The following is a 14,274-nucleotide window of genomic DNA, read 5'->3' as shown; positions in this document are numbered from 1 at the left end:
GGCTGCAACCATTACCAGAGGACTGTCGTATTCTTGCTTGTTTGGATTTTATGTTCCTATTTTTCTCACTTTTTATCACAAGCCAATAACCTGCTAATTTCTTTTGCATAATACATATGTTTGGCCTTCAACATAATACAGGTTAGAATTTTACAGTATTCTGTAATGTAATTTCACTGCTACGTTTGTATTAGTCCTCTGTTCCGTGTACTGAGCCCTCTTTTCAACATATAATATTTTAATGCTCAGTGTTAATCACTCTCTCTTTCTCCACTGGCTGGTTTGATTTTAAACATACTGTTCTTTCATGGGAAATACGGAAGCGTCCGATCCCGCCCGTCTGCTTTGACCCATGACGTCACAAATATGGCTGAAACTACCATAAACCACGATTCCAATATGGCGCATATAAAGGTGGTACGTACACATTATGAGGACTAAAATATATCTAGAAACACACACACACTTTCCACAAAAAGCCTAATGACACTAACGCGACAAGTGCGGGAAATGGGGTGTTTTTGGGTGAGGGCAAACTAAATATAAACAGATTTAGACACCAACCCGCATACAAAACCACAGAAAACGACGAAAAAAAACGGCATCACAAAACTGCCCAAATACCACTAAGCACAATATCATCTGGAATCGGACACTTCCCTTGACCTATATAGCTCAACAGCAGCTCTCGATCCCATAAATTAGGGTCAAACACTTCTCTTGGTCCATATAGCTCAAAAACATCTCCCGATACCAATATCAACATACACAGCCACACATTGGGATCGAACACTTCCCTTGACCTGCGCACTGTTAATTTTATCTGTCATATCCATTCCTGAACAAAAACAACAACCGATTAATTTTACTAAAATTACCAGACGATGTACAGTGAACAACACTAAATTAACCTTCACACAAAATCGTTAATTCACTGAAACGAATTCCACAAAAAACAGACCAGACACTCAAAGAGAGCCCATTACACCACACAAACGAAAACCCTGAACATACCACCAGAGAGCACAACACGACAACATCTACAAACACGCCACACTCACAAACCAAACTCCGCGCCGTCATGACGTCACACACAACACCCTTACGTCACGGGTCAAAGCCGACGCGTGGATCGGACGCTTCTGTCGACCCCTTTCATGTCCTTAAACTCTCACCCACCGCCATACAGAATCCAGAACCTAAACAGATATGAAACAGTCGTGAACCGTTCCTCCAAGTGTGTCTCCCATAAAAGTTTTAGCCTTTCCAAAGGCCTTTCATATTGCCGCACTTAAATTCAGTCTATTGCTGCACTTAAATTCAGTCATGCTGTGCTTGTTAAAGACCTTATCTCCTTCTCCTGGTTCCTACAGGGGAAACAATTGTCATCAAACCCTACCAATCACTCAATCCAAAACCAAAATTGAAGCCTGCCTGACTCAGTTCAGCCCTTCAAGTAACTCTGATCCACCCCCACTGCCCCAAATTAGCCTCTGTTAACCTTCCAGAATTTCCTAACCTTGATCTTTGCCTGATCATCATTCCCCAAATCCCTCAACATGGAAGCCAACCTTAAATCTTCAGAAGGAATCCCAATCCACAGTGTAAAAACTGAACCTGACCTTACAATCCTACCTGCTGACAAAGGATCCACCAGTGTTTATGAACCACAGGGATTGCCTCGTGGCCGAACTCCACAAGCCATGAAATTGTCCGCCTAGAAACCCTGCCACAGTAACCCCATTCCAGAAATTCAGCATGATCACTAATCCCTCATCAAATTCTTAGGCCCTTCCCAGAACCGCTGTCCTGTTTCTAGCTTCTGCCCCACCCCTACCATTCCCATGCTCCTACCTTCTACATACTTCGTAACGTGCGTGAGCCCAGCTGTCTTGGAAGCCCAATTGTGTCAGATTACTGTGCCCCCACAGAGAGAGACTCTGCTCTTGTGGACAAACACTTTCAGCTTATTTACCTGTAACCTAGCCTACTGTAGAAGATACCATTTCCACCAGCAGCTCTCCTTTGTGCTGGGTGCATGGTGATAGCAAACTGTGCACAATGCAAGCGGATATTCAGTAAATATAGATATGTAACCAAATATCATAAGAAATGGAGGTTGTGTGTACTCCCAACCCCCCCCCCCCCCCCCCATGCTCCAGAAATCAGAAGTGTGCTGTTGTCATCTGAGCAGTCAAATTGCAAATAGAGAACTAAGTGTATTCTGTTGTGGAAAAAAGGTAAAGGACGGTCAGTTTTTAAAATTTCCCGAAGTGTACATAGATCTTTCTCACCTTTAAAGAGCAACTTGAAACCACGCAAGAAACATTGAAAATCAGAAACAGCTTAGACCAGAAAAATTTCTGGTAAGAGTTGGGGAGCACTTGCAAAGACAATGCGCGTAGCAGCCCAAGCATTGTTAGATAGTGTTGCTGATTATTGCTCTTGTGTATGGAGGAGAAGCTGTCTTGTTAAACATGTAGATATGTATTAACAAAATAAGTAGGCTAGTATCTAGAATGGCCAAACTCGCGTCTCTTCCATGGCTACAGTTCTCTCGAATATTGTTACCCCCTCACTTCAGGCAACAGGTAATAGATTGAGCTCCTTAACCCATAGTACCCCCCATGAACCATGGACCTTGCCGTTGGTGGGGAGGCTTGCGTGCCTCAGCGATACAGATAGCCGCACCGTAGGTACAACCACAACGGAGGGGTATCTGTTGAGAGGCCAGACAAACGTGTGGTTCCTGAAGAGGGGCAGCAGCCTTTTCAGTAGTTGCAAGGGCAACAGTCTGGATGATTGACTGATCTGGCCTTGTAACAATAACCAAAACGGCTTTGCTGTGCTGGTACTGCGAATGGCTGAAGGCAAGGGGAAACTGCAGCCGTAATTTTTCCCGAGGGCATGCAGCTTTACTGTATGATTAAATGATGATGGCGTCCTCTTGGGTAAAATATTCCAGAGGTAAAATAGTCCCCCATTCGGATCTCCGGGCGGGGACTACTCAAGAGGATGTCGTTATCAGGAGAAAGAAAACTGGCGTTCTACGGATCGGAGCGTGGAATGCCAGATCCCTTAATCGGGCAGGTAGGTAAGAAAATTTAAAAAGGGAAATGGATAGGTTAAAGTTAGATATAGTGGGAATTAGTGAAGTTCGGTGGCAGGAGGAACAAGACTTCTGGTCAGGTGACTACAGGGTTATAAACACAAAGTACAATAGGGGTAATGCAGGAGTAGGTTTAATAATGAATAGGAAAATAGGAATGCGGGTAAGCTACTACAAACAGCATAGTGAACGCATTATTGTGGCCGAGATAGATACGAAGCCACACCTACTACAGTAGTAAAAGTTTATATGCCAACTAGCTCTGCAGATGACGAAGAAATTGAAGAAATGTATGATGAAATAAAAGAAATTATTCAGATAGTGAAGGGAGACGAAAATTTAATAGTCATGGGTGACTGGAATTTGAGTGTAGGAAAAGGGAGAGAAGGAAATGTAGTAGGTGAATATGGATTGGGGCTAAGAAATGAAAGAGGAAGCCGCCTGATAGAATTTTGCACAGAGCACATCTTAATCATAGCTAACACTTGGTTTAAGAATCATGATAGAACTTAGAACTACTTAAACCTAACTAACCTAACGACAGCACACAACACCCAGCCATCACGAGGCAGAGAAAATCCCTGACCCCGCCGGGAATCGAACCCGGGAACCCCGGCGTGGGAAGCGAGAATGCTACCGCACGACCATGAGATGCGGGCTATACATGGAAGAACCCTGGAGATACTAAAAGGTATCAGATAGATTATATAATGGTAATACAGAGATTTAGGAACCAGGTTTTAAATTGTAAGACGTTTCCAGGGGCAGATGTGGACTCTGACCACAATCTATTGGTTATGAACTGTAGATTAAAACTGAAGAAACTGCAAAAAGGTGGGAATTCAAGGAGATGGGACCTGGATAAACTGAAAGAACCAGAGGTTGTACAGAGTTTCAGGGAGAGCATAAGGGAACAATTGATAGGAATGGGGGAAAGAAATACAGTAGAAGAAGAATGGGTAGCTCTGAGGGATGAAGTAGTGAAGGCAGCAGACGATCAAGTAGGTAAAAAGAAGAGGGTTAGTAGAAATCCTTGGGTAACAGAAGAAATATTGAATTTAATTGATGAAAGGAGAAAATATAAAGATGCAGTAAATGAAGCAGGCAAAAAGGAATACAAACGTCTCAAAATGAGATCGACAGGAAGTGCAAAATAGCTAAGCAGGGATGGCTAGAGGACAAATGTAAGGATGTAGAGGCTTATCTCACTAGGGGTAAGATAGATACTGCCTACAGGAAAATTAAAGAGACCTTTGGAGATAAGAGAACCACATGTATGAACATCAAGAGCTCAGATGGAAACCCAGTTCTAAGCAAAGAAGGGAAAGCAGAACGGTGGAAGGAGTATATAGAGGGTCTATACAAGGGCGATGCACTTGAGGACAATATTATGGAAATGGAAGAGGATGTAGATGAAGATGAAATGTGAGATATGATACTGAGTGAAGAGTTTGACAGAGCAATGAAAGACCTGAGTCGAAACAAGGCCCCCGGAGTAGACAACATTCCATTGGAACTACTGACGGCCTTGGGAGAGCCAGTCCTGACAAAACTCTACCATCTGGTGAGCAAGATGTATGAAACAGGCGAAATACCCTCAGACTTCAAGAAGAATATAATAATTCCAATCCCAAAGAAAGCAGGTGTTGACAGATGTGAAAATTACCGAACAATCAGTTTAATAAGCCACAGCTGCAAAGTACTAACACAAATTCTTTACAGACGAATGGAAAAACTAGTAGAAGCCGACCTCGGGGAAGATCAGTTTGGATTCTGTAGAAATACTGGAACACGTGAGGCAATACTGACCTTACGACTTATCTTAGAAGAAAGATTAAGGAAAGGCAAACCTACGTTTCTAGCATTTGTGGACTTAGAGAAAGCTTTTGACAATGTTGACTGGAATACTCTCTTTCAAATTCTAAAGGTGGCAGGGGTAAAATACAGAGAGCGAAAGGCTATTTACAATTTGTACAGAAACCAGATGGCAGTTATAAGAGTCGAGGGACATGAAAGGGAAGCAGTGGTTGGGAAGGGAGTGAGACTGGGTTGTAGCCTCTCCCCGATGTTGTTCAATCTGTATATTGAGCAAGCAGTAAAAGAAACAAAAGAAAAATTCGGAGTAGGTATTAAAATCCATGGAGAAGAAATAAAAAGTTTGAGGTTCGCCGATGACATTGTAATTCTGGCAGAGACAGCAAAGGACTTGGAAGAGCAGTTGAACAGAATGGATGGTGTCTTGAAGGGAGGATATAAGATGAACATCAACAAAAGCAAAACGAGGATAATGGAATGTAGTCGAGTTAAGTCAGGTGTTGCTGAGGGTATTAGATTAGGAAATGAGACACTTAAAGTAGTAAAGGAGTTTTGCTATTTGGGGAGCAAAATAACTGATGATGGATGAAGTAGAGAGGATATAAAATGTAGACTGGCAATGGCAAGGAAAGCGTTTCTGAAGAAGAGAAATTTGTTAACATCGAGTATAGATTTGTCAGGAAGTCGTTTCTGAAAGTATTTGTATGGAGTGTAGCCATGTATGGAAGTGAAACATGGACGGTAAATAGTTTGGACAAGAAGAGAATAGAAGCTTTTGAAATGTGGTGCTACAGATGAATGCTGAAGATTAGATGGGTAGATCACAACTAATGAGGAAGTATTGAATAGGATTGGGGAGAAGAGAAGTTTGTGGCACAACTTGACCAGAAGAAGAGATCGGTTGGTAGGACATGTTCTGAGGCATCAAGGGATCACCAATTTAGTATTGGAGGGCAGCGTGGAGGGTAAAAATCATAGGGGGAGACAAAGAGATGAATACACTAAGCAGATTCAGAAGGATGTAGGTTGCAGTAGGTACTGGGAGATGAAGAAGCTTGCACAGGATAGAGTAGCATGGAGAGCTGCATCAAACCAGTCTCAGGACTGAAGACCACAACAACAACAACCCATAGTAGGCTTAAATCTAGGAAATCTATCTGGAACCACATTCCACCACCCATGACCTGAAAGTACAGTGAAGTTCTGCATGGGCATTGTCTCAGAACCACAACTATATGCCCTAGACAGATCCAATCTGACACTTCGAGGAAACCATAGTCACTTGAAGGGACTCCAAACAGGGTATACTAGAATGAAAGCTATGCTCTTTAAGAGGAAAATAGCTAAAAATTGTCACTGTCTAGTGCTCTGGAACAGGCAATACAGTACAGTACAGTACCGGGAATTGAGAGGGATGTGGAACAATCTGAAGCAAGACATATCACTGCAGCAGGCACACATTGAAAAATTAAGTGCTATATAATAACTATGTTTCAATTAATTTTTATATTTCGTAATCACTGTTAAACATTCATTATATTCCCCCCAGGGGGGTCCACAACTCTTTTGTGGATACTTGCGTAGCGAGCACAGGACCCCGAGCTAATGTGGCCCTCCTTCCTTTCTGGGCTGCATACCTTCCTTTTCCGCATCCTTCCCCCTCCCCCATCTTCCCCCGCCCCACCCCACCCCTCACCCCCGCCTCATTCCTTCCCTTTCTCCCCCTCTGGGAGTATGTTTTGTGTCTACGTCCGGAGCCAGACGCTCGAAAATGTAACACATTCTTCGCTTTCTCTGCTTGCAAGTCTTCAGCCTTCCTTACCTCTTCTCTTTTCCTTACCTCTTCTCTTTTCCTTGCCTCTTCTCTTTTCCTTGCCTCTTCTCTTTTCCTTGCCTCTTCTCTTTTCCTTGCCTCTTCTCTTTTCCTTGCCTCTTCTCTTTTCCTTGCCTCTTCTCTTTTCCTTGCCTCTTCTCTTTTCCTTGCCTCTTCTCTTTTCCTTGCCTCTTCTCTTTTCCTTGCCTCTTCTCTTTTCCTTGCCTCTTCTCTTTTCCTTGCCTCTTCTCTTTTCCTTGCCTCTTCTCTTTTCCTTGCCTCTTCTCTTTTCCTTGCCTCTTCTCTTTTCCTTGCCTCTTCTCTTTTCCTTGCCTCTTCTCTTTTCCTTGCCTCTTCTCTTTTCCTTGCCTCTTCTCTTTTCCTTGCCTCTTCTCTTTTCCTTGCCTCTTCTCTTTTCCTTGCCTCTTCTCTTTTCCTTGCCTCTTCTCTTTTCCTTGCCTCTTCTCTTTTCCTTGCCTCTTCTCTTTTCCTTGCCTCTTCTCTTTTCCTTGCCTCTTCTCTTTTCCTTGCCTCTTCTCTTTTCCTTGCCTCTTCTCTTTTCCTTGCCTCTTCTCTTTTCCTTGCCTCTTCTCTTTTCCTTGCCTCTTCTCTTTTCCTTGCCTCTTCTCTTTTCCTTGCCTCTTCTCTTTTCCTTGCCTCTTCTCTTTTCCTTGCCTCTTCTCTTTTCCTTGCCTCTTCTCTTTTCCTTGCCTCTTCTCTTTTCCTTGCCTCTTCTCTTTTCCTTGCCTCTTCTCTTTTCCTTGCCTCTTCTCTTTTCCTTGCCTCTTCTCTTTTCCTTGCCTCTTCTCTTTTCCTTGCCTCTTCTCTTTTCCTTGCCTCTTCTCTTTTCCTTGCCTCTTCTCTTTTCCTTGCCTCTTCTCTTTTCCTTGCCTCTTCTCTTTTCCTTGCCTCTTCTCTTTTCCTTGCCTCTTCTCTTTTCCTTGCCTCTTCTCTTTTCCTTGCCTCTTCTCTTTTCCTTGCCTCTTCTCTTCTCTTTTCCTTGCCTCTTCTCTTCTCTTTTCCTTGCCTCTTCTCTTCTCTTTTCCTTGCCTCTTCTCTTCTCTTTTCCTTGCCTCTTCTCTTCTCTTTTCCTTGCCTCTTCTCTTCTCTTTTCCTTGCCTCTTCTCTTCTCTTTTCCTTGCCTCTTCTCTTCTCTTTTCCTTGCCTCTTCTCTTCTCTTTTCCTTGCCTCTTCTCTTCTCTTTTCCTTGCCTCTTCTCTTCTCTTTTCCTTGCCTCTTCTCTTCTCTTTTCCTTGCCTCTTCTCTTCTCTTTTCCTTGCCTCTTCTCTTCTCTTTTCCTTGCCTCTTCTCTTCTCTTTTCCTTGCCTCTTCTCTTCTCTTTTCCTTGCCTCTTCTCTTCTCTTTTCCTTGCCTCTTCTCTTCTCTTTTCCTTGCCTCTTCTCTTCTCTTTTCCTTGCCTCTTCTCTTCTCTTTTCCTTGCCTCTTCTCTTCTCTTTTCCTTGCCTCTTCTCTTCTCTTTTCCTTGCCTCTTCTCTTCTCTTTTCCTTGCCTCTTCTCTTCTCTTTTCCTTGCCTCTTCTCTTCTCTTTTCCTTGCCTCTTCTCTTCTCTTTTCCTTGCCTCTTCTCTTCTCTTTTCCTTGCCTCTTCTCTTCTCTTTTCCTTGCCTCTTCTCTTCTCTTTTCCTTGCCTCTTCTCTTCTCTTTTCCTTGCCTCTTCTCTTCTCTTTTCCTTGCCTCTTCTCTTCTCTTTTCCTTGCCTCTTCTCTTCTCTTTTCCTTGCCTCTTCTCTTCTCTTTTCCTTGCCTCTTCTCTTCTCTTTTCCTTGCCTCTTCTCTTCTCTTTTCCTTGCCTCTTCTCTTCTCTTTTCCCCCCCAGGGGGTCCACAACTCTTTCGTGGATACGTGCGTGGCGAGCACGGGGCCCCGAGCCATTGCAGCCTTCTTTCTCTCCCGGGCTGCATTTCCTTTCCCTTCCCCTCCTTTCCCCTCCATACCCCTTTCCCCTCGCCCTCTCCTCTCCCTCTATTGGTGTCATTGCTTATGTTGGCCCCCGCTATCCTCCTGGTTCTGTTGGTTTTACACTCTGGCTTTGTTGCGTAATCATCTCCTCCTTTTGGCATTCCTTGGTCCCCCTCTGGGGTTTGACCTCCATTCCAAAATTTCTCTTCCGTAGTGTGAGCCATTTGGGGAAGAGCACCTTACCTAGTGTCTCCGACGTGTGCCCTCCTAGTATATTCCACCTTTTCTTCTACGTCGTTGTCTGATGCTAGGGTGCATAGCCAGCACGGTAGCCAGCCCGTGTGGTGGGGTCGCTATGTACCCTTTTGGTTGAGCCCCCTGAACACACAGGGATCACACTTCTGATACCTGAGCTGTGACCTCCTCATGCATGCCTTGGAGTGGTTGCTCGTCATCCTGGAGCATCGGAACTCCCGGCAATGGCCGCCGTGCCAGACGGCCCTTGCTGTGGCTGGGTGGCGCCCGTGAGGAGAGCCCCTGATCGGAGTGGGTGGTATCAGGGCGGACGCTATGCAGATGAAACGCATAAGGGTCCAAACCTCTGGCCGCTCTTCTGCGGCCGTCTCTCTGCGTGGTACTGATTCCTCAAGTGCTGCTTCTCTTGCCCCTTTGGCCTTCCCTTCCGTGGCTACCCCCTGGGAGGAGGGTCAGGCCCGTCGTCTAGGGGCAAAACCTTTCCCCCGTTATCTAGTTTGCACCAGGACTGATGGAGATACTTTCACCAGTGTCAAACCTTTATTCTTTGTGGAACACATTGAAGACAAGTTCGGCGAAGTGGACTCCCTGAGCAAGATGCGGTCGGGTTCGTTACTGATAAAAACTGCTTCGGCTGCCCAATCTGCGGCCCTTCGTGCCTGTACCCATCTTGGCACAATTCCCGTGTCCATTACCCCTCACCAGTCTCTAAATATGGTACAAGGTGTGATTTTTCACAGAGACCTCATCCTTCAAACTGATGAGGAACTTCGGGACAATCTCGGACGGCGGGGTGTTCACTTTGTTCGGCGTGTTCAGAAGGGTCCTAAAGATAATCGTATTGATACTGGTGCCTTTATCCTGGCCTTTGAAGGGGATACCCTTCCTGAGAAAGTTAAGATTATGGTCTATCGCTGTGATGTGAAGCCGTACATCCCACCTCCTATGCGGTGTTTTAAGTGCTTGCGTTTTGGCCACATGTCTTCTCGCTGTACCCAGGACCCTCTCTGTGGTGACTGTGGACGTCCACTCCATGAGGGGAGTCCCTGTGTTCCCCCTCCTGTATGTGTAAATTGTCATGGTAGTCATTCTCCACGTTCAGCAGATTGCCCAGTCTATAAGAAAGAAAAAAAGATACAGGAGTATAAGTCTCTTGATCGTTTAAGCTACACAGAGGCCCGTAAGAAATATGCACGATTGCACCCTGTGTCCATGACATCTAGTTACGCCTTGGTTACATCTTCATCCCTTCCTCCCCCTTCCTTACCCCCGTCCCGGACCCCTCTCCTTCCCCCCTCCCCTGCGGCTCCCACACCTTCTCCTCTGGGCGCCGCTCCCCCTCCCCAGCCGGAGAAGTGTCCCACTCCTTCGGCGTCTGCCGGTCAAGGGCGCCTCTCCCGGGATGCCCCTTCCCGGCACCTTCCAGGTCAAAGGTCTGCTGCAGCGCGGCGACCGCGAGAGCCGCGGTCTATCGGCCCCCAGGTCGCCCGGTCTCTTTCTGTTCCTGATCTTGCTGCAGCTGGCTCCATTATGCCACACAGCCCTCCTCGATCTCAGCCTGAAAAGAAGAAGAAACATAAGTCCCGGGACAAAGAGCCTCTGGTGTCACCGGAGGTCCCTTCCCCGGCTTCACAACCGGATTCTGACCTGTCGTTTATGGATGTCGCTCCCTCCTTGTCGGTGACGGGTGGGGACCCGGCGGTATGACTGGATTTAGCGTGTTCAGCCCTCATTTAAACCATCGTTCTGTGGTTCTCCAATGGAATTGTAATGGCTACTATCGTCACCTTCCGGAATTGAAATCCCTTCTTTCGTCCTACTCAGCAGCTTGTGTGGTTCTCCAGGAATCTCATTTTACTGATGCTCACTCACCGACCCTCCGTGGGTTCCGTGTTTTCTGTCGAAATCGGGTCGGACCCTTGCGGGCTTCTGGTGGCGTTTGTACGTTGGTCCGTACAGACATTGCTAGCACGTGGATTCCTCTCCAAACTACATTGGAAGCAGTTGCTGTTAGGGTCCACTTAGACTCTGCAGTCACAGTATGCAATCTTTATCTCCCTCCTGACAGGACTCTTACACCTGCTGCCTTAACCACCCTTCTTCAGCAACTTCCTCCTCCCTTCCTCCTCCTTGGGGATTTTAATGCTCATCATCCTTTGTGGGGCAGTGCCTTTCCATCTAGACGAGGTCTTCTTATCGACCAATTTATTGCAGACCACGACCTGTGCCTTCTTAATGATGGCTCCCCTACTCATTTCAGTGCTGGTCATGGTACCTTTTCTGCCATTGATCTTTCTCTTTCTTCTCCCTCTCTCCTCCCTTCATTACACTGGTCGCCACACGACGACCTTTGTGATAGTGACCATTTCCCGTTGATTATCACGCTCCCTTCCCGCTCCCCGATGGAGAGGTTACCTCGTTGGTCTTTCCACCGCGCCGATTGGCCTCTATATACTGCACAGGTCGAGTTTTCTCCCTCTTTGTCGGGTTGTATTGATGACGTCCTACGTGACGTGTCTGACGCGATTGTTCGCGCTGCTAACCTTGCTGTCCCGCGCTCATCTGGACAATTTCGTCGTCGGCAAGTCCCGTGGTGGAGTACGGCCATTGCCATTGCCATCCGTGATCGCCGTCGAGCTTTGCAACACTTTAAGAGGCACCCATCTGTAGCCAGCCTTTCTACCTTTAAGCGCCTTCGCGCTAAAGCCCGTTATTTAATCAAACAGAGCAAGCGGATATGTTGGGAACGATTCGTTTCTTCCCTTGGTTCCACTGTCCCTCTGTCACGGGTATGGGCTACACTTCGCTCTCTCCAAGGTTGCCATCGGCAGTCCACCCTCCCAGGCCTTCACCTCCCGGATGGCATTTGTACGGACCCATTAGTTCTCGCAGAACATCTTGCGACCCATTTTGCAGAGGCATCAGCGTCGGCCTCCTATCCAGCTGCTTTCCTTCATCAAAAACAGCGGGCTGAAGCTGTCACCTTATGTTTCACCACTTGTGAGTCAGAATCTTACAACGAACCTTTCACTGAATGGGAATTTCTTTCTGCTCTATCTTCTTCTCACGATACGGCCCCTGGCCCAGATTCCATTCATAACCAGCTGCTTCAACATCTCAGTGCTCCACAACGGCGCCATCTTCTTCGGGTGTTTAACCGTATCTGGCTCCAGGGTGACTTCCCTTCTCAGTGGAGGGATAGCATTGTGGTTCCTGTCCTTAAGCCTGGTCAGAACCCCCTATCTGTTGACAGCTATCGGCCAATTAGTTTGACCAATGTTGGTTGTAAGTTACTTGAACGGCTGGTAGCCCGTCGGCTCACTTGGGTCCTCGAATCTCGGGATCTATTGTCCCCTTACCAGTGTGGCTTTCGAGAGGGACGATCTCCAATCGATCATTTACTTCGCTTGGAATCCGCAGTTCGGCAGGCTTTTTCCCAGCGCCGCCATTTGGTTGCAGTGTTTTTTGACCTTCGCAAGGCCTATGACACGGCCTGGCGCCATCACATCTTACTAACCCTTCATCAGTGGGGTCTTCGGGGCCCACTCCCGATTTTTATCCGCCAGTTCCTGATCCATCGGTCATTCAGAGTTCGAGTTGGTACTGCTTTTAGTTCTCCACGGACCCAGGAGACGGGCATCCCACAGGGTTCTGTCTTGAGTGTCCTTCTTTTCCTCATTGCTATCGATGGACTTGTGGCCTCTGTCGGTCCCTTGGTCACCCCTGCCCTGTATGTGGATGATTTCTGCATTTGGGTTACTTCCTCCTCGATGCCGTCTGCAGAACGGCAGCTCCAGGTGGCTATACGGCGTGCCTCTGCGTGGACGCTCTCACACGGGTTTCAATTCTCTCCTTTAAAATCGCGGGTGGTCCACTTCTGTCGCCGTACTACGGTCCACCCTGATCCAGAGCTCTATCTCGCTGCACAAAGATTGCCTGTGGTTCCACAGTTTCGTTTCCTAGGTCTTCTTTTCGACAACAAGCTCACTTGGCTGCCCCATATCAGACTCCTGAAGGTAGGATGTTTCCGTAAACTCAATGTCCTTCGCTTCCTTGCCCACTCCTCTTGGGGTGCGGACCGTTCCCTCCTTCTCTGTCTTTATCGTGCTCTAGTTCTGTCTCGCTTGGACTATGGTTGTCAAGTTTATGGTTCAGCTGCTCCTTCCACGCTGCACGTGCTGGATCCGGTCCACCATCGTGGTATCCGTTTGGCCACCGGTGCCTTCCCTACTAGCCCTGTTGATAGTCTCCTGGTTGAAGCTGGGATCCCCCCCCTTTCTGTTCGGCGGTCCCAGCTTCTGGTGTCTTATGCCCTTACTATCCGTTCTTCTCCCGCTCATCCTTCCTATTCTATCCTATTCCCAGACCATGGACGTCGCCCGCCTGACTCCCGCCCTCGGGCGGGTTTACCGGTTGGACTGCGCCTTGCGTCTCTTAACCGTGATTTTCGGCTTCCTTCTTTGTCCTGTCTTCCTCGCTCCCTCCCCTCCACCCCTCCTTGGTTAGTTCCTCGGCCTCGAATTCGGATGGATCTCCGCCGCGGTCCGAAAGATTCCATCCCCCCGGTGGTGTTCCGTTCCTTTTTCCGCCAAATTTTATGGGAGTTTCGGGATGCTGTTGTTTTTTACACTGATGGCTCTAAATCTGCTGATCATGTTGGGTATGCCTTCACGTCCTTTGTTGGAACGGAAAATCATCTACTGCCACCCTCATGTGGGGTGTTTACTGCGGAATTGGTGGCAATTTCCCGGGCCCTTACCTTTATTAAACAATCCCAACAAAACCGCGTTTTGATATGTACGGACTCGATGAGTGGCCTTCTTGCTATTGACCGGTGTTTTTCGCGCCATCCCTTAGTCTCTGCCATCCATGACCATCTCGCTGATCTTCACCGTGCTGCTTGTTCCATTGACTTCCTATGGGTCCCGGGCCATATGGGTATCCCGGGTAATGAGCTCGCTGATCGTTTGGCTGGGGGAGCAGTTACTTACCCCCCGTTTTCTGTAACCCCTCCTGCAGCGGATTTACGGCTTCACATCAAATCCCACTTTGCACAGTCATGGGCCAATTCTTGGGAGGCTACTCCACTGTCTAATAAACTTCGTGCCATTAAGGTGCATCCAGGCCCATGGCGTTCTTCCTTTCGCCTCTCCCGCAAGGACTCGACCACACTGTGTCGTCTCCGCATTGGCCATACCAGGCTGACCCATGGTTTCCTTTTGCGTGATGAGCCACCCCCGCTATGTGGTTGTGGAGCCTTCCAGTCAGTGGCCCACATTTTGGTTGAATGCCCCCTTCTTTTGGCTCTGCGTGCTAAGTACAGACTCCCCCACACTTTACCTTTGATGTTGGCTGACGATTCCC

The 14,274-nt window shown here is 47.3% G+C and overlaps 2 protein-coding genes across 3 annotated transcripts in view; one reads left to right on the top strand and one right to left on the bottom strand.

Annotated features, from left to right (window-relative positions):
• The window catches only part of LOC124774944, a 202,443-nt gene that overhangs the window by 2,996 nt on the left and 185,173 nt on the right, over positions 1–14,274 (top strand). The window lies entirely within an intron of this gene.
• The window catches only part of LOC124776161 (trichohyalin-like), a 191,909-nt gene that overhangs the window by 148,073 nt on the left and 29,562 nt on the right, over positions 1–14,274 (bottom strand). Inside the window, exon 3 of the mRNA XM_047251000.1 lies at positions 6,837–8,553. Coding sequence (XP_047106956.1) covers positions 6,837–8,553 — 1,717 coding nt within the window. The remainder of the gene's footprint in view (positions 1–6,836; positions 8,554–14,274) is intronic.

This window comes from Schistocerca piceifrons, chromosome 2 (assembly GCF_021461385.2).
Source record: "Schistocerca piceifrons isolate TAMUIC-IGC-003096 chromosome 2, iqSchPice1.1, whole genome shotgun sequence".
Classification (NCBI taxonomy): Eukaryota; Metazoa; Arthropoda; class Insecta; order Orthoptera; family Acrididae; genus Schistocerca; species Schistocerca piceifrons.
This window is presented reverse-complemented; position numbering and strand designations above follow the sequence as displayed.